The sequence below is a fragment of the Callithrix jacchus genome, chromosome 5 (assembly GCF_049354715.1).
Source record: "Callithrix jacchus isolate 240 chromosome 5, calJac240_pri, whole genome shotgun sequence".
Lineage (NCBI taxonomy): Eukaryota > Metazoa > Chordata > Mammalia > Primates > Cebidae > Callithrix > Callithrix jacchus.
Window position 1 is genome coordinate 106,896,105 of NC_133506.1, and position 23,553 is coordinate 106,919,657.

General features: G+C 40.7%; 2 protein-coding genes across 9 annotated transcripts in view; one reads left to right on the forward strand and one right to left on the reverse strand.

Moving 5' to 3' along the window:
- The window catches only part of RABEP1 (rabaptin, RAB GTPase binding effector protein 1), a 126,430-nt gene extending 105,438 nt beyond the window's left edge, over window positions 1-20,992 (forward strand). For all 4 annotated transcript variants that reach the window (XM_035301082.3, XM_035301083.3, XM_035301084.3 and 1 more), the window contains 7 exons: window positions 4,988-5,086; window positions 9,126-9,266; window positions 12,973-13,162; window positions 13,767-13,822; window positions 15,874-15,972; window positions 16,864-16,980; window positions 18,247-20,992. In XM_035301082.3, the coding sequence (XP_035156973.1) occupies window positions 4,988-5,086; window positions 9,126-9,266; window positions 12,973-13,162; window positions 13,767-13,822; window positions 15,874-15,972; window positions 16,864-16,980; window positions 18,247-18,348 (804 nt within the window). In that variant the 3' untranslated portion in view covers window positions 18,349-20,992. The remainder of the gene's footprint in view (window positions 1-4,987; window positions 5,087-9,125; window positions 9,267-12,972; window positions 13,163-13,766; window positions 13,823-15,873; window positions 15,973-16,863; window positions 16,981-18,246) is intronic.
- Window positions 20,993-21,206: 214 nt separating this feature from the next.
- The window catches only part of NUP88 (nucleoporin 88), a 34,679-nt gene continuing 32,332 nt past the window's right edge, over window positions 21,207-23,553 (reverse strand). For all 5 annotated transcript variants that reach the window (XM_078374085.1, XM_078374086.1, XM_035301087.3 and 2 more), the window contains 6 exons: window positions 22,948-23,073; window positions 22,774-22,839; window positions 22,556-22,636; window positions 22,154-22,280; window positions 21,879-21,997; window positions 21,207-21,446 (listed from right to left, as the gene is read on the reverse strand). In XM_078374085.1, the coding sequence (XP_078230211.1) occupies window positions 21,383-21,446; window positions 21,879-21,997; window positions 22,154-22,280; window positions 22,556-22,636; window positions 22,774-22,839; window positions 22,948-23,073 (583 nt within the window). In that variant the 3' untranslated portion in view covers window positions 21,207-21,382. The remainder of the gene's footprint in view (window positions 21,447-21,878; window positions 21,998-22,153; window positions 22,281-22,555; window positions 22,637-22,773; window positions 22,840-22,947; window positions 23,074-23,553) is intronic.

The following is a 23,553-nucleotide window of genomic DNA, read 5'->3' on the forward strand; positions in this document are numbered from 1 at the left end:
TTTGTTACTTTAATTATAGCCATTTTGGTGGGCGTGTAATAGTATTTCATTGTGGCTTAGTTTGCATTTCTCTAATGACCATTGAAGTTATTTAGCATTTTTCATGTTTCTTGGCCATTGGGCTATTGTGTGTGTGAGAGATTCCTTCTCAGGTCGTATACTCGTCTTTCTATTGTGTCTATTTTACTTTTTTTGGTCTTTAAAAACTGATTTGTTAGGTGTCCTTTATGTAATCTTGTTAGAATCTTTTGGTGATAAGTGTTGCAGATGACTTTTACTTGGTAGCTTATATTTTTTGTTTTGTTTTTGAGATGGACTCTCACTCTGTCACCCAGGCCAGAGTGCAGTGGTGTGATCTCTGCTGACTGCAAACTCTGCCTCCCGGGTTCAAGTGGTTTTCCTGCTTCAGCCCCCTGAGTAGCTAGGACTACAAGCAGTCACCACCACACCTGGCTAATTTTTGTATTCTCCTGCCTCAGCATCCTGAGTAGCTGGGAATAGAGGCGCCTGCCATCACGCCCAGCTAATTTTTTTATTTTTAGTAGAGATGCACTTTCATCAGGCTGGCCTCAAACTCCTGACCTCAGTTAACCTGCCTGCCTTGGCCTCCCAAAGTGCTGGGATTATAGTCATGAAGCACTGCGCTCTGCCCAGAGTTACCTTTTTTTTGAGATGGAGTCTCTTGTCACTCTGTGGCCGAGGCTGGAGTGCAGTGGCACAACCTCACCTCACTGCAGCCTCTGCCTCTCCAGTTCAAGTGATTGTCCTGCCTCAGCCTCCTGAGTAGCTGTGTTTGGAGATGCCCGCGACCACACCCAGCTAATTTTTTGTTTTGTTTTGTTTTTTTCAGACGAAGTCTCATTCTGTGCCCCAGGCTGGAGTGCAGTGGAGAAATCTCAGCTTATTGTAACCTCTACATCCCAGGTTCAAGCGATTTTCCTGCAATAGGCTCCTGAGTAGCTGGGATTGTAGGCACCTGCCACCACGCCCTGCTAAATTTTGTATTTTTAATAGAGACAAGGTTTCACCACCAGCCCGGCTAACAGCGAAACTCTGTCTCTAATAAAAAATTAAAAAATTAGCCAGGTTTGGTGGCGGGCGCCTGTAATCTGAGCTACTCAGGAAGCTGAGGCAGGAGAATCATTTGAACCCGGGAGGCAGAGGTTGCAGTGAGCCGAGACTGTGCCACCGCACTCCAGTCTGAGTGACAAGAGTGAGACTCTGTCTCAAAAATAAATAAATAAAAATAAAGACTTAAAAAAAATGATGGAGATGGTGTCTTGCTATGTTACCCAGGCTGGTCTTGAACTTCTGGGCACAAGTGATCCTCTCACTTTAGCCTGCTGAAGTTCTGCGATTAGAGGTGTGAGCCATTGTGCCCAACCTAAAGATTTTGCGTGGGTGTGTATCTTTTGTTTTTAGCAATTTCACTCTGCTATTACTAGGTGTATTTTTCTTCATACTTTCCCTGTTTAGGCTTCATAGGGATTCTCGAATCTTTGAATTGACGTCTTATATCATAATTGGAAAATTCTTAGCCATTATGTGTCTGAAAAACTTGAGCTGGGTACAGTGGCTTATGCCTGTAATCCCAGTACTTTGGGAGGCTGAGGTGGGAGGATTGCTTGAGGACAGAAGTTTGGGGCCAGCCTAGGCAACATAGCGAGACTCCATCTCTACTAAAAAATTCAAATAAAATTAGCCAGGCATGGTGGCTTGTGTGTGTAGTCCTAGCTACTTGGGAGGCTGAGGCAAGGAGATAGAGGTTGCAGTGAGCTGTGATCACTCCATTGTACTCCAGCCTGGGCAATAGAGCAAGAACCTGTCTCTAAACAAAAGAGAAAACAAAAACTTGTATTTCTTACAGTAAAGTGCACAAAGCTCAAGTATACAATATGATAAATTTTAATATATGAAAAATGTTACCAAGGTAGTCTTCATCCAGATCAAGATACAGAACATTTCTAATATAGCCATGCCTTTTCCTAGTCAATAAATACTCTACCTACCTGTGCATAGAGATTGCTACTATGCTGACTTTAACACTATATTTTAGCATTTTAGTTCTTAAATGTCATATAAATGGAATCATACAGTATGTAGCCTTTCATGTCTAGTCTTGGCCATCATTAGGTCGGTGAGATTCATCCATAGTATTTGGCATATCAGTAGATATTTTTTCATGGTTTGAATATTCTTTTACTAGGATATACAATTGTTTATTCAACTACAGTTGAGGGACATTTAGGTTGTTTCTAGTTTATGGCTATTGTATGTTTTCTTTGAATATTCTTGTACATGTCTTTTGATGGACATGGAGACTAATTTCCTTTGAGAAGGTGTGAAATTAGGAGGTTGTTGCACAGGCTTATTTTTCAGTTCTATTAGATATTTCCATTGGCCATTCTTTAGATAGCTTATATGTTACACCTTTTTTACCTTTTTTTTTTTTTTTGATTTGGAGTCTTGCTCTGTTGCCAGGCTGGAGTGCAGTGGCGAGATCTTGGTTCGCTGTAATCTCCACCTCTCGGGTTCAAGCGATTGTTCTGCCTCAGCCTCCCGAGTGGCTGGGATTACTGGTACATGCCACCATGCCCAGCTAATTTTTGTATTTTTAGTAGAGATGAGGTTTCACCATGTTGGCCAGAATGGTCTCTATCTCTTGACCTTGTGATCCACCCACCTTGGCCTTCCAAAGTGCTGGGATTACAGGCATGAGCCACCGCACCCAGCCCGTATTACACCTTCTTACTGCATCTGCATGTCTCTTAGCCTCTCTTCTATACTTTCCATCTTTTTGTCTTTGTTTACTTTTTTCAAATCTTTCACTTCAACTGATTTATTTTTTCTTCACATGGATCTTATCTGTAAATCTGTCCATTGAATTTTTAATTTTGGTAATTGATTTTTTTCAGTTCATTGTTTCCGTTTGGTTATTTGTCATCATTTCTAGTTCTCTGTCAACTTTACATTTTGGAACATGCCAGGTATCTAATAACTCACATATCTGGATTCATGGTAGACCTGTTTCTATTGTCTGTTTTTCTGTCTTATTTTATATTTCCTTGCACATTTTAAGTGTTGGGCGTTGTATGTAAAAAATAGTTGAAATAATATAAATTCTAGTATGATGCCATTTTCCTTGAGAGGTGGGCAAATATTGGTACTAACAATCTTGAATCACTTTAATCCAGTTATAGGAATTGAGATGATATAAAGTTATAAAGATTGGATTTTTTTTTTTTTTTTTTTTTTTTGACAGAGTCCTGCTTTGTTGCCCAGGTTGGAGTGCAATGGCTCAATCTTGGCTCACTGCAACTTGCAGTTTCTGGGTTAAAGTGATTCTTGTGCTTCAGCCTCCTGAGTAGCTGGGACTATGGGCATGTACCACCATGCCTGGCTAATTTTGTTTTTTTTTTTAGTTGAGACGGGGTTTCACCATGTTGGCCAGGCTGGTCTTGAACTCCTGGGCTCAGGTGATCCTCCCACCTCGGCCTCCCAAAGTGCTGGGATTACAGGCATAAACCACTGTGCCCCAACAAAGATTGGATTATTTAAAATTCTTCCCTTCCCCTAGGGTGTGGCCCTTTTGGGGGATCCAAGCCGAAGGGCAGGATGTTTACCAGGGATCCCTTTGCTAGGTAGGACCTGAACTCTTCACTTATGCCACCTCATCCTGGGGCTCTCCAGCACTCTCCTGGGCTTCTCAGTGTCAGGTTTGTCACACCTGTTACTTAGAAGTGTGGCACATTCTTCTAGAAGACTGTTCCACTCTTCATGTGTCCTTGTCCTGGTCCTTTTCTCTGTGATTCTTTTTGCTTTGTTAGTTCTCCAGTGCCTTCAAGTAGATATATATTCATACAGTTTTTCTAATTCTCAATAGGAAGGCTGATTAATATTACCTAATCCACCACTATTAGAAGCAGAATTCTTTAATTTTTTTTATTTTTGGAAGCAGAATTCTGACAATATTTTTAAAATGTCTAAAATCATTTCCACTTATAATTTTTATGTATGATTCATCAATTTTCAAATAAACCCCTCCTTAGGAACATTGAAACTAATTCAAGGGAGTTTATAATTCATTGATATTACTCATGTATAAATTGCTTGAATTGTAGCAAGTTAAAGATTGCAACTAGTTCAGAAAAGATTTCATTTATCCTTTAAATATGTGATGTTTTGTGGGCCTGATTTCATATATATATGAATATATGTTTTTTTTTAAAAGATGGGGTTTCACCATATTGGTCAGGCTGGTCTCGAATTCCTGACCTCTGGTGATCTGCCTGCCTTAGCCTCCCAAAGTGCTAGGATTACAGGCATGAGCCACAGTGGATTTCACATTTTTATTAATTTTTTTTTTTTTTTTTTTGAGATGGAGTTTAACTCTTGTCACCTAGGCTGGAGTGCAGTGGCACAATCTTGGCTCATTGCAACCTCTACTTCCCGGGTTCAAGCAGTTCTCCTGCCTCAGCCTCAGAGTAGCTGGGATTACAGGCACCTGCCACCATGCCCAGCTAATTTTTGTACTTTTAATAGATGTGGGATTTCACTGTGTTGACCAGGATGGTCTTGAACTTCTGACCTCAGGTGATCCACCCGCCTCAGTCTCCCAGAGTGTTGGGATTATAGGTGTGAACCACTGTGCCCAGCCTGATTTTTTTTTAAAGAACATCTTTAAAAATAGCTACAACTACGTCACATGAGTTAATATCTTTTTTGACACCAGTAGAATGCCCTTTGTTAATGTATGGCTACATGTGACTCAGGGGCTTTGGCATTGCCTTGTGTTATCTGAAAGGACAAGGCTTTGCATACAGCAGACCTGCACATAGCTGTTGAATGGTGGTGAGTGGTTACCATGAAGTAATATATTATTAGCTCCGGACGCTAAATAATGGAAGATGGAAGAGTTAGTTTCAGAATAACCAATTTCCTAACTATATTTCTATGTATGTGTCTTTTTTTTTTTTTTTTTTAAAAGATCTCTGCACTTGTCCTAAGAGCCCAAGCATCCGAGATCTTACTTGAAGAGTTACAACAGGGGTTTTCCCAGGCAAAGAGGGATGTTCAGGAACAGATGGTAAGTTAACACTTTAAGTACATGATAACTGTGTTACATATATTCCTTTTTTGTTCTATTTTGACATCATCTTTCATATGACTTTGTCATCCTGTCCAAAGTAGTTACTATTGTGTTCTCCAGGGACTGTAGAACATTAGTAATGGACAAAATATTCTAAAGACAGTATTCCTTTTAAACCTACTTTCTAATCAAACAAAATTTTTTTCTCATTGTTTAACTTATTTTTCTGATTTGGGAAACCTAAACAGAATAAACTATGGACATGCATTTAATTTTGAATTCTAAATAAAAGCTAAAAAATTGAAATATTTGAGAGCCATAGCTGGTGCAGCTTTTGATCAGTCATTTTGTGATTTTCCTGGATGGCTAATTTATTTAGAATAAACTTATTAGGGCCAGGCATGGTGGCTCACACCGTTAATCCCAGCACTTTGGGATGCTGAGATGGGCGGATCACGAGGTCAGGAGATCGAGACCATCTTGGCTAACATGGTGAAATTCCATCTCCACTAAAAATACAAAAAATTACAGCTGGGCGCTCTGGCTCATGCCTGTAATCCCAGCGCTTTGGGAGTCTGAGGTGGGTGGATCACCTGATGTTGGGAGTTCAAGATCAGCATGACTAACATGGAGAAACCACACCTCTGCTAAACATGCAAAAAATTAGCCAGGTATGGTGGCACGCACCTATATTCCCAGCTACTCAGGAGGCTGAGGTAGGAGAATTGCTTGAACTTGGGAGGTGGAGGTTGCAGTGAGCCAAGATGGTGCCACTGCACTCCAGGCTGGGCGACAAAAAAAAAAAAATAATTTTATTTTCTTGTGAAAAAAATTTTTTTTTTTTATAGCTCATAAGCTATCATTCGTGTTAGTGTATGTGTGTGTATTTTTTTTTTTTTTTGAGACAACAGGATTTCTCCATTTGGTCAGGCTGATCTCGAACCTCTGACCTTAGGTGATCCACCCGCCTTGGCCTCCCAAAGTGCTGGGATTACAGGCATGAACCACTGTGCCCGGCCAAGAATAACCTTATTAGTTTCACAGGGGTTATGAAAAAAACATGTAACTGTTGTGATGCTGGGGAACTTCCAGAAGGCCATCCTGCAAGGGATGGGGACAGAGTCTTATTAGCAAGGGCTGGCTGGAACCTTTCTAGATAGTTCCCCAGGCTTGGGCCTCCATCCTCACCATTCTGGCTGCATTTGCTTTATTTTTCTCAAAGTTGGAGCTTACATCTGATGGCTTCAACTAAACTATAGTAGAGATGGCCCTGCTGGGATGATTCTACAAAGCTGCTTACCCGGGGATGACAGGTTTAAAAAAAAAAAGCCTTGGGTGGAATGGTAATTGTACATTTTAAATTGTTATTAGGTGAGTATCTGAATGGCTTTTGAGCTGATCCCTAAATCCTAGACCTGTTCTGTTGGAGAGAATCTCATCCTAATCAGTGACCCATAGTTTCATATGTTTTCTCTCTTTTTTTTTTCTTTTGAGACAGAGTCTTGCTCTGTCGCCAAGCTGGAATGCAGTGGTGCGATCTCAGTTCAGTGCAGCCTCCACCTCTCAGTTCAAGCAGTTCTCCTGTCTCAGCGTCCCAAGTAGCTGGGATTATAGGCATGAGCTACCATGCCCAGCTAAGTTTTGTATTTTTAGCATAGACAGGGTTTTACCATGTTGACCATGCTTGTCTCGAGCTCCTGACCTCATGATCCACCCCTCGTCCTCCCAAAATGCTGGGATTACAGGTGTGAGCCACCGCACCGTGCCTTATATGTTTTCTCTAATTAGACAATACAAAATAATAACACTGGTGTAACAACCACTGTTAAATACTGACAACTTCATAGTGGTGAGCTGCCTACACTCCTTTGTCCTCTTGCATCTTTTTCCTTCTTGTCTTTTAAGGCCCATCTGCCTTTTCAGACACTTTTCAAGCTGGTTTCACTTGAAATGAGTGTTTGCGACACTGGAGAATTGTTGAAATTAAGGTTGAGGTCCTGTGAACTCGAATACATGACCATTTTGTTGAAATTAACATGAGTAAGAGAAACTCACGTTAGTGCATGCTTGCCCTTGTTCTCAGACTCTCTGTGTATGTCTGTGGGTATATGATGTATATGTATGTATGTTTTGGTTTGTTTTTCCTGGACTGTTTGGAGTTGTAGACATGACAGTCATAAATATTTTAGTATGTATTTCCTAAAACAAAGAGTTGTTCTGCATCGCTGCAATACTATTATTACATCCTTAAAATTTAACCAGTTGTCCTAGTAAGTCCTTGATTACTTTTCAGTGGTGGTTTTCCTTTTTATATTTTCTATATTTTGATTCAGGAACCAATCAGTGATCACATATTGCACCTTGTTGTCATGTCACTTTAGTCACTTTAAATCTGGATCTTTTTTTTTTTTTAAATAATCCAGGCCAGTTGCTTTGTTTTAGGCCAGCTGTCTTGTAGAATTTATTTGTCTGATTATCTCCTTGTGATTTGATTCAGGTTAGACATTTTGGCAAGAATAGTGCATAAATGAAATGACTCAGTGGGAGGTTCATAACATCATGAGGCACATTAATGATGGGTGGTTCCATACTGGGGATGTTAAATTTGATCGCTTGGTTAAGGTAGGGACAAAATATTTTGAGTGACTACCTCAATATTGCTACCAACACCAAATCTACTAAGTGAAGGTCGGCATTTCTTTGTAGTTCTTTCTTCCCTTAGACTGTATCTCAGCTAAGGGTTTACAGTTTAAGTACTATGTTCAAAAGTTATTTTTTTTCCTCTGTGCTTGTATTATGAATTTGATATGTAGTTAGCTCCATTTGTTTCTCTTTGTATTTTCAGATTTGATTTTTCTTTTTCGATTTATATTTTGTATAAGGAACATGGTTCATAAATCAAAAGTATAAAAGTAAATGCTAGCTCCATTTCCATTCCCTATCCTTTTCACCCCATTTCCACTCACTTTCATAAGTGATCATTTAAATTTATTTTTGGCTTAACCTTCTGTTTTTCTCTTTACAAAATAACCAAATATATACATATTCTTCTTTCCCTTATTTCATATCCAAAAGGTGGTGTGATGCTAAGATTTTGTTGTAAATGGGTTGAAAGTGATCATAAAACACAGCTAATTCTAGTCTGAAGAAATAAGAGCCAGTGGGGTTTAGCCAAAGCATTTGCATGACCTTGACTCCCTGTCTCTAGGCTCTGTGTCCTTCAGGATGCACCTAAGTCATAGCCTCCTTTGGGAAGTGTTCTCTAACCCTCTCCCCAATTTCCTGCCCTAAATTAGGTACCCTTTTGTCTTTTTATCACTGCAGTACCCAGTCTCTGTCATAACACTTTATGGTACTGTAGAGTAGTTTTTGGTTTACTTGTCTTTCTCCTCTGTTGGACTATGAGCTTTTCCTGGGCAAAGTCTTTGTCTTTTCTCTCTGTATTTCCTGTGGGCAACAAAATAGCATGTAGAAGCTGCAAAACAAATTTTGTATGAAAGCATAATTTACATTTATGAGTACCCTTAAGGTAAGTGACTTAGTATTACAGATTAGCAGGAGTCACATGCTTTTGTAGAACTTCTACTTGGATTTGCTGTAATAACTTTTATATTGATACAGATAATATGAAATACCTAAAATTGTTTTACACATCAACAAGCAGAAGTGGGATCATGTCCCATTTTAAGAATAAGCTTCTCAAGTGCCCTGTGGTTCCTGAGCTTAGATCCTCCTGATGACTTCCAGTTTGGGGCTGCTGGGCCATTGATAGTGATCCGAGCTTGAACAAATGTATAGGTAATGGGAAATGAAGACATTGCTTTTTGTTTCTCCCTGCTTTCCGTTGAATGCATGCCATGAGGAAATAGGAGTTGTCTTAGAGTACATGCTCTGTGCTGCTTTTTCTAACTCTAGCAGAACTTTCTCATATACCCCTCCATCCTTAGCACTCCTTTAGTTTGGTCTTTTCCTGGTGTAGTTATCATCAGACTGGATTTACCTTTCTGGCTGTGATTAGTATCTACTTCTATTTTAGGCAGTGCTGATGCAGTCACGGGAACAGGTTTCAGAAGAGCTGGTGAGGTTACAGAAAGATAATGACAGTCTCCAGGGAAAGCATAGCTTGCATGTGTCATTACAGCAAGCAGAAGACTTCATCCTCCCAGACACTATAGAGGTAACTTAATTTCCACATGATAAAACATGTAAACAAGTGTATTTTCTGAAATGACCATATGTTTTTTATGTAAACAGCTTTATTCAGATACCAGATATCAGATATCATTCACATGCCAATTCACCCATTTAAAGTGTGCCATTCCGTGGTTTTTGCTGTACTCACGGATATGTGCAAACATTGTCACAATCAGTTTTAGACATTCTTTTTTTTTTTTTTTTTTGAGACAGAGTCTTGCTCTGTTGCCCAGGCTGGAGTGTAGAGGTGTGATCTTGGCTCACTGCAAACTCCACCTCCTGGGTTCAAGAGATTCTCCTGCCTCAGCCTCCTGATTAGCTGGGATTATAGGTGCGTACCACCATGCCTGGCTAATTTTTTGTATTTTTAGTAAAGACAGGGTTTCACCGTGTTAGCCAGGATGGTCTCCATCATCTGACTTTGTGATTTGCCCGCCTTCGTCTCTTAAACTGCTGGGATTACAGGCGTGAGTCACCATGCCCAGCCTAGAACATTTTCGTCACCTCAAAAAGTAACTCCTTGTGACCCGAGTACACACACACACACACACACACTCGAAAAGTAACACTTCACCCTTTAGCTACCATCCTTATTTCCCCTCCTCCCTTAACGTTAAGCAACTACTAATTTAATTCTGCCTGTATAGCTGTCCCTATGCCGGACTTCCCTGTGAATAGAATCATATGATATGTGGTCTTTTGTGTCCATCTTCTTTCACATAGCCTAATGTTTTAAAGATCTGTAAGTTATTTTTGTGGGACGAGATTGAGAGTGTGCCAGAAATTAAATGTTTGAAGGGGTTACCATGCTGGCTGCTTATGATGTTTTTGTGTCTATTACTTGAAAGGTTACCCACCATCATTCTGTCCATAAAGATGAGACTTTTGTTTTGAGACAGATAATATTTTATCTGTCTGAAATATATTATCTGTCACCCAGGCTGGAGTGCAGTGGTGGGTTCTTTAACTCTGCTCACTGCAACCTCTACCTCCCCGGTTCGAACAGTTCTCCTGCCTCAGCCTCCTAAGTAGCTGGGATTACAGGCACCCACCACCATGCCTAGCTAATGTTTTGTATTTATAGTATGGACGGGGTTTCACCATGTTGGCCAGGCTGGTCTCAAACTCCTGACCTCAAGTGAACCACGTTGCCTAACCAAAGATGACACTTTTGGTTACTTACATTCTTCTCTGGTTGGGTAAACCTGGGCTACAAAACTGGTTTCCCAGAGAGATTCATAATTATCTCCTTAACTTTATCCAAGCTTTATTTTTAATTTTTAGTTTTTGAGACACAGTTTCACTATGTTGCCCAGGCTGGAGTGCAGTAGAGTGCAATCTTGGCTCACTGCAATCTCTGCCTCCTGAGTTCAAGTGATTCTCCTGCCTCAGCCTCTTGAATAGCTGGGATTACAGGCATGTGCCAGCATGCTGGGCTAATTTTTTTTTGTATTTTTAGTAGGGACAGGGTTTCGACTTGTTGGCCAGGCTGGTCTCAAAGCCCTGATCTCAAGTGATCAGCCCGCCTCAGTCTCCCAAAGTGCTGGGATTGCAGGTGTGAGTCACCATGCCCGTCCTATCCAACCTTCGTATCTGTTTTTTTTTTTTTTTTTTTCCCTTTTTAAGGAAATACTAGTAGAAGTTTTCCAGATCCAGCCTCTACAATTTGGACCTCATTCTTTTTTCCTATATATGTATTAACACGACTGTTTTTTATTTCATCATTTACAGAAAACCACTTGTCTACCTTGCCATTAGCTCCTTGCTGTGTCCCGCCTTTCCCCAACTTCTTGTCACCTCAGCTCATGTTACAGGCACTCTTGGGAGAGCTGCCTTTTCTTTCTGAATTGGTGACTGCTCTCATCAAAAGAGAGTATGGTGACTCAGGCCTGCAATCCCAGCACTTTGGGAGGCCAAGGCAGGTGGATTGCTTGAGCTCAGGAGTTCAACAGCAGCCTGGGCAACATGGCAAAACCCTGACACTACTGAAACAAAAAAAGAAATTAGCCAGGCACGTTGGCACACACTTGTAGTAGTCCCAGCTACAACTACTTGGGAGGCTGAGATGGGAGGGATTGCCTGAGCCCAGGAGGTCAAAGCTGCAGTGAGCTGAGATCGTGTCACTGCCCTCCAGCCTGGATGACAGTGAGACCCTGTCCAAATTAAAAAAAAAAAAAAAAAGGTATCGGGCGCCTATCTACTTTTGCTATCAGCTGAAAATCACTGTTTTACCATCTTCCACCTCTGTTAGATTTTTCTCTCTTGGCAGAAAAAAATGCTGTCTTCTATGTTCTTTAGAGACTTTTTATTCCTAGATTTTACTTATTTATTTTGAGACAGAGTTTTGCTCTGTCAACCATGCTGGAGTGCGGTGGTGCAATCTCAGCTTATTGCAACCTCCGCCTCCCGGGTTCAAGTGATTCTCCTGCCTCAGCCTCCTGAGTAGCTGGGACTACAGGTGTGTGCCACCACATCCAGCTAATTTTTGTATTTTTAGTAGAGACAGGGTTTCACCATTTTGGCCAGGCTGGTTTCGAATTCCTGACCTCAAGTGATCTTCCAGTGTTGGCCTCCCAAAGTGCTGGGATTACAGCCATGAGCCACTGCACTTGGCTAGTCCTAGATTTTAAAATGTTCAAGAATCCAGGTGTGGGGCACAGTGGTGCTTGCTTGCCTGTAATCTCAGCACATTGGGTGCTTGAAGTGGGAGGACCGCTTGAGCCCAGGAGATTGAGACTAACCTGGGCAACACAGTGAGACTGTTTCTACAAAAAAATAAGAAAACTTATCTGGGCATGGTGGCATGTACCTATAATCCTAGCTACCTGGGAGGCTGAGGCAGGAAGATGGCTTGAGCCTAGAAGTTTGAGTCTGTGGTGAGATATGATTATGCCGTTGGCACTCCATACTCCAGTCTGGGTGACAGAGGAAGATCCCGTCTCAAGAAAAAGAAAAAAAAAGTTCCAAGAATCATTTAAGAATGTAGTCAGTCTTGTAAGCCTTGATTCTTGGAGCTGCCTCAGTAATAAATCTTATGGAACTTAAAAAACTGTTTAATTTATATGCATTGTTATTTGAGAATCCTGTTTTTATGTTAGAGTTGCTTTAGGCTATAACTGGAATGATTTCTAAAAGACAAAACTAAAATTTGGGAAGAAAAATAAAATTTTATACAGCTTACCATCATAGGAAGTCATCTTTCCATTATTTTCCTCTGGCCTAAGGTCATACTTTGCTCGTGGTAGATGTTCAGTAAATGTTTGAATGAATGAATAAGTGAATAAGTAAATAAATGTTATCCTCTTAGTTGACACTTGCTACTAAGTTTGTCTTTTTTTGTCTTCATTTACTCCCAAATTTCTGCAAGTAATAGTAGAGGGTTCTAAGGTATTATTTCTATTGAATGGCTTATTGTAAGTCACTTAACCTTTTTTTTTCTTATGAAAGAGTTTTGTGAGCCACATATTCTTCCCTCAAGATACTACTGGGCCCAAAATGTCTCCTTTCTACAACCTACTGAATGTTAACCTGACATGCCACCTGCCCTGAAGCTCTAAGTGGCTTAATGGTCAAAGTCTTAATTTTTGAACATTGAAATAACATCTGAAATTCTGGTTATAGAAAATCTTTTGTTTGTTTATTTTCTTTCACTCTCACAAACCCAATCATCATTTATTTGTTGAATCCAGGCACTGCGGGAATTGGTATTAAAATACCGTGAGGACATCATTAATGTGCGGACAGCAGCAGACCACGTGGAAGAAAAGCTGAAGGCTGAGATACTTTTCCTAAAAGAGCAGATACAAGCAGAACAGTGTTTAAAAGAAAATCTTGAAGAAACTCTGCAGCTAGAAATAGAAAACTGCAAAGAGGAAATAGGTGAAGATAATACTGATGTCGTTTAGAATAAGAGTCATTAAGTAAAACTGTATTAGAGAAGTAATATGTGACTGTGGAGTCTGGAACACAGAAAAGCATAGGAAAGAATTTAGTAAGGACTCAGTCCATTTTTTGTAATTTTTAATACAAAAATTAGCCACCACGCCCAGCTAATTTTGTATTTTTAGTAGTTATGGGGTTTCTCCATGTTGGTCAGGCTTGTCTCCAACTCCTGATCTCAGGTGATCCATCTGCACCCAGCCAAAAACTTGTCTGTTTATGAGTTCTGTGGCCTTTTTGGCAATTATTCATATATAGGAGACTCAGTACTTGAACCCAGACCCAGCGGAACATGATTTGATGGGTGGCAGTTCCCTGCAGAGATGTGATACATGATCTAGAAGTAGTTTATGACACAGTAGCCATTTGCATGAAACTGAGCCTAAGTATGTTGACTGCTTGGTGATAATTTTGAGAAGGCAGTCCCACAACCCGTGTTCAGTATGTGTTTGCATCCTTTGGAGGTGTCTAAACTTTTAAAACAATTTTCATGAATAATAATAATAGATGAAAGCTAATATGTCTCAATTTTTTTTTCTTCTAGCTTCCATTTCTAGCTTAAAAGCTGAATTAGAAAGAATAAAGGTAGAAAAAGGACAGGTAAGTCGTGAGTTTCAAATTAATTATTTCAGCAACCAGTGGTTATTTATTGACTTCTATGCTAGACACAACAAACAAAAAATAGTTAAGGCATGGGCCCTGTCTTAAGGAACTTCTGTCTTGTGGGGGAAAGACAATGGGGTAAGGGTGATGTGACTGAGAATGCCTCGTGTGTCAGGCCACGTTAAACTGAGGAGGTGAGGCTAACGTGTCTGTAGCCTGGAGTTGCCTAGCGTAGTGCGAAGATAGACCAGGCATAGTCATAACATGGCACATATGCTTAGAGGTACAGTAGAAATATGTATGAAAACATTACATGTTTTCTAGCTGGTTTAGTCCTCTTAGACATCATCATTACCTTTCATAGTAATCCCATTCAACTTCTTGACCTCATCGTTCCTTGATTTAGAGATTTTGACCTCCACTCTGCCCTCCCTTCCCATACACTGGGCTGAAATTTGCCCAACTGTGTCATCTCACTGCAGCCTAGTTCCTTGACCACAATCTGCCATCCTTCCAGCTCTTCATCCTACAGGCCTGTCCCTCTGAGTATCTCATCCAGACCTCCAATTTTTTCCCTTTTATCCTGGTTGTAACAGCTTCATGGCTTGCTTGCTTTCCCCTAGGATGCATCTTACTGGCTTGCTTCTTCCCCTCATCTCCCACCACACCTGCCCCCCTCTTTGACTCCTTGTCCTGCTGCTGCCCTCACTTGACTACTGCTGAACCCTGGACTAGTCCTGCTGTCCCTAGCTGGTGATGCCACTAGGTGACATCATGCTCATGCTGCCAGATAGGCCTCCAGTGTTTCTCATGCAGCCTTTCATGTGTCCTCAATTTTATCTCTTCCATTCTTCAGAGTGGCAATTTCAGTCACTTTTACGTCAGCCCCGTTGGTCAGCAGATGCTGGCCTCACTCCTCAGGCATGAGGCAGGGCCACCTTCAGCTACTGGACTCCTCAGTTACAGGTTCTCCTTTTATTCCCAGCCTTGACCTGCTTCTGACCACAGTGCCTCATTGCATAGGTGCTTTGACTGACTATCTCTGGACTTCTTCAGATGTCCCCTCACAGCTCTGGTCTTTTCCATGATGCATGAACAGGCTCAGGTGTCTCCCATTCAGAGAGAAAAAGTTTCTCTTTGCACTCCTCTCCCAGTATACCAGTCTTTCTTCTTTCCTCTGTTGCCATTCTTGATCATCTCCACTGCCTGACTTCCCAGTCACCCCGTTACCTGCTGCAGTCTGCTTCTGCCTCCACTTTCCTACTGAGATTGCACCAGAAGAAATGACCAGTGCTCTAAATACATCGCATCCTTTCCACTCCAGCTGCCACTCTTTTGAGTTGACTTCACTCTCACCTGGCTTATTATAACATCCTAACTTCCTTGCCTCCAAAATCTGTACCCTTCTAATTCATCTCCATATTGAAATCAAGATTATCTTTCAAAATTATAAACTTGATCATGTCCCAGTCTAGTGGAAAGCCCTGCAGTGGTTCTCTTTATGTACAGGATCATGTCTATATCCTTGGCCCAGCAAGAGCTCTCCTGCCTCACAGCACCTCTCCGCCTCATGTTGGGAGTCTGTGGCTCTCAACATACTTGCTGTGCTTGTAGGCAAGCCGAATATACCACTGTTCCTGCATGCATCTTTAATGCATGCCCTCCATTCCCTCTTACTAGAGTATCTCTCCGCATCTTCTCCTCCGTGTCACCCTCGTCTTTCCTCTGTAAAAATATAGGAGTCAAATGTCCTCTCCTCAGTCCTTTGTAACTTTTCTGGCAGAATTAAATGCTTCTTCCTTCATCCTTTCCATGTCCGTTTTCCCTGTTCTCCATCTTGAGGCCTTAGAATATAGTAAGTGCCTAATAATGGCTAATGAAAGAATAGTTCAGGAAGAATACATAGGAGATCCACAGTGATGAAAGAGAGTAATATTCCAAATGTAGCCTGAGTCTCGGTGTAATTCTCCAGGCTGTAGGCTCTTTTAGGCAGTATACTGGGGCCCTAAGGGAGTTTCTGTGAGTTTCAGCTTTTTCCTTTTTCACAGTTGGAGTCCACATTAAGAGAAAAGTCTCAACAGCTTGACAGTCTTCAGGAAATAAGGATCGGTTTGGAAGAACAGTTAAAGAAAGAGACTGCTGCTAAGGTAGTATTTTTCTTGGTCATTTAATTTTAAAAAGCAGGACTAAGAATGTAGGATCACATCTTATGTGTTTAAGAAAAAAATATTGGTGCTTTTTAAAAAGTGACAACAGCTTGTGAAAAGAAAAAATATAAACAAATTGATCTATTACAGCTGGGTTAAATCTTTCTGCTAGCCCTGAAGGCATGTGTCATTGGCTCACTTCAGATAGTAGGCAATCAGGACCATTGACCAAGCTTGGGTGCTACCTAGTTAGAAGCACTGATTTGAAAATGTTATTCCATTTGACGGATATATCAAATCCAAGGAGAGATTGCATCAAACCAGATTTGCTGCCTAAATTTTGGCTAGTTCTGTTAGAATAAATATGCATGTTGTGGGGGTACTTTCCTAGAAATGGTCTTAGTGAGCTGCGTGGACAGTGTTGTTAACTGTTTTCAGAAAGGCTCCCACACATCTTTCTCAAGTTTTCTGTTAGAGAGATTGGGGATAGCTGGAGCTGCCTGGGGCATATTCACTGTTTCTTGGTGGATGGTTGACTATTGAGATTATCAGAGGAAATCCTGTTTGTATCCCTGTTACTGTGACAGACACTGATCTTAGCAGCTGTTTTGATGATTATAGCCAGTCACCAGCCACTGGGGGTGGGGGGCAGCACTTTAATCTATTTCTTCCTCTGGCTTTCATACCCAGTTAATCTTAGGACCTAGAACAAATATTCTAGACGGCTTGCACCCTTGCCTTATAGATGGAAGAGACTGGTAGTATATAGGAGTGTGATGGATACCCACCCACCTTTCTGCTCTAGTAGTAGGTAACTACAAGTTACTAGATTTCCTGATTCTGACCTTTGCTCTTTGGCATTAATCTTCATTCAAAACTTGTATTTTTTAGGCCACCGTTGAACAACTAATGTTTGAAGAGAAGAACAAAGCTCAGAGATTACAGACAGAATTAGATGTCAGTGAGCAAGTCCAGAGAGATTTTGTAAAGCTTTCACAGACCCTTCAGGTGAGGCATTTGGGGAACCACAGAGCATGAAGGCAGTTTTAGGGGACAGAACCTTGCTGATCCCTGACTTGACCACTGGCAGTAGCTAGAGTTTTAGAGACTATGGCTGCTTCTATCTCCACCCCAAATGTCTGCCTCATCATTCAAGCCAGAAACCTGGTGTGTTCTTCAGACTTGGCCCCCTTTTTTCCTCTATACCTGCTAATTTTGCCTCCTTATGAGTAAAGTATAAACTCCTTAGCATACCATGTAAGACTCTTCCCAGCCAGGCCTACCCCAGTGTTTTGCTTATCTCTCTGTCTTGTTTTATACTCTCACGTTTAACTACTTATGGTTCCTTGCCCACAGCGTGGTGTTCAATCTGGTAAGCATCTGTCTCATCCCCTCCTGACTCCTTCCTTTCAAGCTCAGCAGCTCAGCATAGGTGTGTCCTCTCCATGGAGCCCTTCAAGGTCCCTGAGCTGGGCTAAAGTGTCTCCTTCTCTCTGCCATGCTCCCTTGGTACTCTATGAATACCTGTAATGAGATAATGACATTTAGAATATTGTCCTCAAACTCTTTAAGTTGTTTCCCAATGGAACTGTAGATGCTTAAGGGTCAGGAGTCAGGTCTCAACAAGGTACACTTTAAAATCCTAATCTGGGCTGGGCACGGGTGGCTCACACCTGTAATCCCAGCACTTTGGGAGGCTGAGGTGGGAGTTAAGGACCAGCCTCGCCAACATGGAGAAACCTTGTCTCTACTAAAAATATAAAATATAAAAATTAAAATATAAAGTATAAAAATATAAAAATTACAGGCTCACTCACGCCTGTAATCCCAGTACTTTGGCAGGTGGATCACCTGAGGTCAGGAGTTCGAGACCAGCCTGACCAATATGGTGTAACCCCGTCTCTACTAAAAATACAAAAATTAGCCAGGTGTGATGACACATGCCTGTAGACCCAGTTAGTTGGGAGGCTGAGACAGGAGAATCACTTGAACCCAGGAGGTGGAAGTTGCAGTGAGCCGAGGTCACATCATTGCACTCCGGCCTGGGTGAAAATAGCAAAACTGTCTCACAGAAAAATAAATAAAAAATAAATCCCAGTCTGTTACACAGTAACTTCGGGGAATTATTTTAAAAATTTAGATTGTTCTTGTTGTCTCCCTTTGACGTGACTACTACTTTGGTAAGTTAAATCTGCTGCATCTCAGCTAAACCAGTCAAAGTTCAGAAAATCTAGGCAGGAGCCACCTGTACTCATCTCACCGTTGTTTCTTCAGGTGCAGTTAGAACGGATCCGGCAAGCGGACTCCTTGGAGAGAATTCGGGCAATTCTGAATGATACTAAACTGACGGACATTAACCAGCTCCCTGAGACATGACACCCTGATGGCAGGATTCTAGCCTGCACTTTGGGTTTTTAACTCATCTTTAGAGCAACATTAATTGTTATTTAACTCCTACCTGAAGAAAGAGAAGTCACAACAAAAGGAAGACTGGAGAAACGCTTACTTCTAGAGGGAGAAGACTGTGCAGCACAGGAAACAGCAAACAGTGGGGCGATGGGCAGCCAAGAGACCTTCAAATGGGAACACTAATGAGATTCCAGGCTTGACTCCAGCAGGCGTGGGATCAGATTTGGTAATGGAAAAAGTGCTGTTTCCTTGCCTGCTTTCTCCCATAGATTTTTGGAACACATTTCCCTCCCCTAAAGCGACATCCCAGTAGTGTTTGGAATTTTTTGTTCATAGATATTGGAAGAGAGAATTTGCTTTATCTGTTGTCTAGAGCTCATCAGTAACAGCATTCAATTAGCAGACAGAGGTGTGTAGTATGCTGTATTAATATTTTATATTAAAATACGAAGGTTTGAGAGCAGGCCATCGGCTACTGACTGTATTTCCCTTGCTCAGTATATGTGTGTTTTCCTTTTACCATTTTATCTTGTTTTGGAGGATCTTAAATGCTACTGAAACTTACCTGAGAACCATAGGACTGTGGCAGACAAAACCAATTCAGGAAGTGAATTAAGTATGAGGATCTGAAAACTTGGTTGGGGCCATATATATATAGAAAGTTGAACGTTAAAGGAAAAGCACAAGAAACTTTGGAAGCACTTTTTCTGCAAACTTAGATGATCTTCATGGCCCACAGGTACCAGGATAAAGCCAAATTGGTACCATCTACTCTTTAGAAGTGTTTTAGTCTAGTCATTGGATCAGTGAAAAACATTAATAAAACAAGCTTTGTCTGACAACCTCTAGTATACATTTACAAATCTGCTTATTTTTCGAACTTGGATCATTAGGCCTAAGTACTACTTGTTTCAAATGTGTCAAAAACAAAAATGGTAACTAGGTTGACAGATATTTTGTATTTTCTTTTAAATTCAGATCTGCAGTATAAGTAACAATGCTTCTAGAAAGCCAGTTAGAATATTGATCAATCTGGAAATCTGCCTTGTCGTTTTACAAGAGGTTAGATTCCTTTCCTGTGTGAAGAAAAACTCAATGAAACAGGTCTTTGCCATAACTTGACGATTGAGTGCTACAGAAAGCACAAAGAACTGATTCATGTTTACCAATACCTGCCGAGTACTGTCCCAGGAATATCCAGTGGATGGATGGCTACACTGTTTAATTCATCATCCAGATGGTTCAAAGTAAAATGATTTTCAAATAATTTGAGATTGGTTGCATCACAGCAGGGTACCTGAAAGAGGCTTCTGGGAGTTAATTAGGTAGATTGTTTTGTTCACATAAAGCCACCATCCACCGTCAACTTCAACTGTCTTTGTTATAAATAAGGTCACTACGGACTTGCCCTAAAGATCTTCTGTACTTCTGTCTTCCATAGGACAAATGATAAGTACTACATACCTCATCTCTTGGGTTATTACTGTAGTCTTGCATTCATGATTATGAACTTAAAAATAAATGCTAATTATGGAAATAGTACTAAAGGCTTGCTGCGCATGAAACATTATTTTGATTGGTTTAAAGTCCCTTTATACGAATGCTACATGGTTTAGATAAAGGAAACACATAACTATTGAGCTACAGGGGATTTTATTAATTATAAAATGTAATCAATCAATTTAAATTACATAGCTTTAAGACTAGTCCCTTGGATAACCCCCAAGCAAATTTATCTTCAGATTATTAAAATTAGTGCTGTAAATCAGGGTGGGCAATTCACAGCCTTTCTGAACTGACTGAACTATAGCTTGCAGTGAAATGTTCTGCTGAGATTGAGCACCTTACAGATATTTTTTTCTAGAATATGGTACTGGGTAATAAAATCATCACCATTTAGGGAACAGTTAGTGGTTTCTACTGTGGCAAATGCAAACTATTGGAATTCACTTTATTGAGAAAAATATTGTAGAAAAACCCAAACTGAGACTCTAGATTTTGTTTAACAATGCGTTTCTGGTATGAAACAAACTACTATGACCCTGTAGAGGCAGGAAACAATTCTTTCAACTGGGTTTTCAGCATAAATGGGAACTGACTGAGAAGGCAGGATTTAGCCCTTCTAAGCAAAAGAAAAGATCAGTTGGGTTTCACGAGTGTTCTGTGCTTATATTCAGTCTGTGCATACATGTTCTCACGCATGTCTAACCTGATTTACCTCTTACCTGTAATCTATGTGGTTTTAATTGGCAGTCACTCAGCCATTTCTAAGCAGGTATAGTACTACCTTTCAGAACTCATTGGCAAGTATGAAAAAAAGACTTAGAGAACTGAGAACAAAGTCACATTCTGCATCCTAATCTGTTTTTTTTCTCCCTTTAAGGTGCTAAACTTGCACCTCATGCCCACTCAACAAGTATTGTGACATAGAGCACAGCCTCACTCAGCTCTGAAAGGTAATACTGCCTGTGAGGAAGTGAGCCAGCAGTGGCCTTTGCAGTTGTAGATCTTGAGCTTTGCTCTCAGCAGACTTCAGGTGTAACCATTTGTTAACTGTACTGAAGGCCTGTCCTTAAGAAAGTGTTCAAATTAAAAAAGCTGCTGCCGAGTACACTGTGTGGTCTTTTCCTTTGAATCCTAGGGTTCTAACCCTCTTCAGAGTCTTATTTCTGGTGCTACTTGAGAACACAGCTCTTATTCTTGCTCAGATCTGGAGAAAACTCACTCACCAGGGCTCAGAGAGGTTCTGGCAGTGTAGAGTGAAATAATCCTGAGTCCTTGCTGAATATCACTTTAGGCTCGAGTTATAAAACACATTCCTCCAATTTTAAATAAAAGCATTTATTGCTAATTATAAAACAAAATATTTAAAAAGATGAAAAACCACACCAAAGGTCATCCAAAATGCCTTTTTATAAATGAGATAATAGTCCCTGTTTTACAATATGGGTTTAAGTCTTCACTGGTGTTCACTTCAGGTGTTACTTGACTCCTGGTGGCGTCAGAAGTTAACATGATTGCGGATATCATTGATTTGCTTCACCATTTCCCTTATGTGTTCACCCCTGTAAAATCGTAGTCACTTACTTTTGGAAATAGAATAAACCATTTGTATGGATTCTTAAGAATCGAAACGGGTAATGTTGAAATATCTAAGAACTGCTTTGCCAAAATTAACAGCTGAAGGGTTCAGATGGATAGCAATAGTGTTCACTATTCATTTAAGATGGCAGTGATGCTAGTACTGGAAATATTTTTTAACATAATTGTAAAATGCCTTTGGCCACACAACAAAATCATGTTATTGGAAGGTCATAATTTTCAGTTCTCCCACGATAGTTATTTCTTAAGTCCCTATGTATCATGTGGCTCTCGTCCCAGTAATTACATGACATGCAAATACCAAGATTCAGGTTTCTATTAAGACAGAGGTTGATTGTGGTATACTGTAAAGGAAAAACGATCTCAGTGATAGCTGATTGGAAGTATTTACTTACTCTTCCTTCAGGACGGACTGAATGCACTTTCGCTGGTAGGCACTGAGAGTAATGGTGGGTTTTTGAAGACTCAACACCTTCTCCATCTTTCGCTGTTGATAGTCTTTTTTCATAGTAACCTTAAGTATCAAAAATAGATATTCTGGCAATGGTTTGCCACACATTTTCACACTGTCTTTTTGAATCTGCTCTTTTTACATTTTTGTAAGATTTTCTGTAGAATAAGCGCTTTAAAAAAAAATCACCAAATTTAGCTACTTTGCATCTATTCCTACCTCTTTTATGGTGTTGCCCAAATGTCGAAGTTGATCAGGTATTAGCTGTAATTCTTTCTTCATGTCTCGCTCACTATCAGAGAGAACTGGGAGCTGAGAGTGAAAACTGTGAAGTACTTTCTTCATCCTTCAGAAAAGGCAAGGACACATCTCAACTTAAGGTCTCTGCTAATTAGGAGAAATATAATCACAAACCTCATAATTCATGAATCTGGTGTCTGGGAAGTAGGCCCCATAGGAAGGGCTAGGGGAGAGTGTCATGTTTTCCCCAACATGTAATTCAGAGGAAAGGTAGGGGGATCGATTCAATCTTGCAGGTATGTAAACACCTGCCAATGCCCATTTTCTTAAACATCACTGTTAGTACTGAGTAGGTAACTAAATGTTACACAGCCCACTGACCTGTTCATGATATCCTCTTGTTTTTCCTTGGCTTCCTCATATTTGTCAGCTAAACGCTCAGCCATTTCCCGCAGACTTTTCCTAATGACATAAGAAACAAGAGACTCCTGGGGTCCACACCTTGATGTTGAAACCAACTAATGTGGCTCAGAACCTTAGGGTGAGAATATGGTTCCAGTCTTACTTACTGTTTTCATCTCCTTATTTTTGACACTTACCTCTCCTCTCGACAGTAATTGAGATCTTCTAGTTGTTTCTTTTTTTGTTCACATAATAATTTGACCCTTCAAGAACAAAAAGAAATAGAGTTTAATCAGAAGCCAGGTCTAGGCTATGACATAGCATCGGCTACCAGTGAGGGATTAGTGGTTTCTGAACAAAGGACATCATACCTCCGCTGAATCTCCTCCTTTGCCAAGTCCTGTTTAAGAATGTACTGTTCTCTGAACACCTGGGTGGCTCTGCTGATGAGCTGAAGACATTCTTCAGGAGGAGGGGCTATGTCCTTTTCAGAAGATCTTAAAAACAAAGTTTCTACCTTTATTTTCCTTAGCTGAGTAAAACAACTGAAAACGGACTCAAGTCACAGGTGCTTTTCAAACTTTTCATATTTTTTCTTTCTTTGAGATGGAGTCTCATTCTGTTGCCCAGACTAGAATGCAGTGGTACGATCTCAGCTCACTGCAACCTCTGCCTCCCAGGTTCAAGTGATTTTCCTGCCTCAGCCTTCCCAGTAGCTGGGATTACAGGTGCCCACCGCCATGCCTGGCTAATTTTTGTATTTTTAGTAGAGATGGGGTTTCACCATGTTGGCCAGCCTGGTCTTGAACTTTTGACCTCAGGTGATTGGCCACCTTGGTCTCCCAAAGTGCTGGGATTACAGGTATGAGCCACTACGCCTGGCATTACTTATTTTTAAACACTTCCTATTTATCATTCTCAGGTGCCACTTTCCCCTACCCCATTCATTAACTGATTAAATATATATCCAGTTTCTT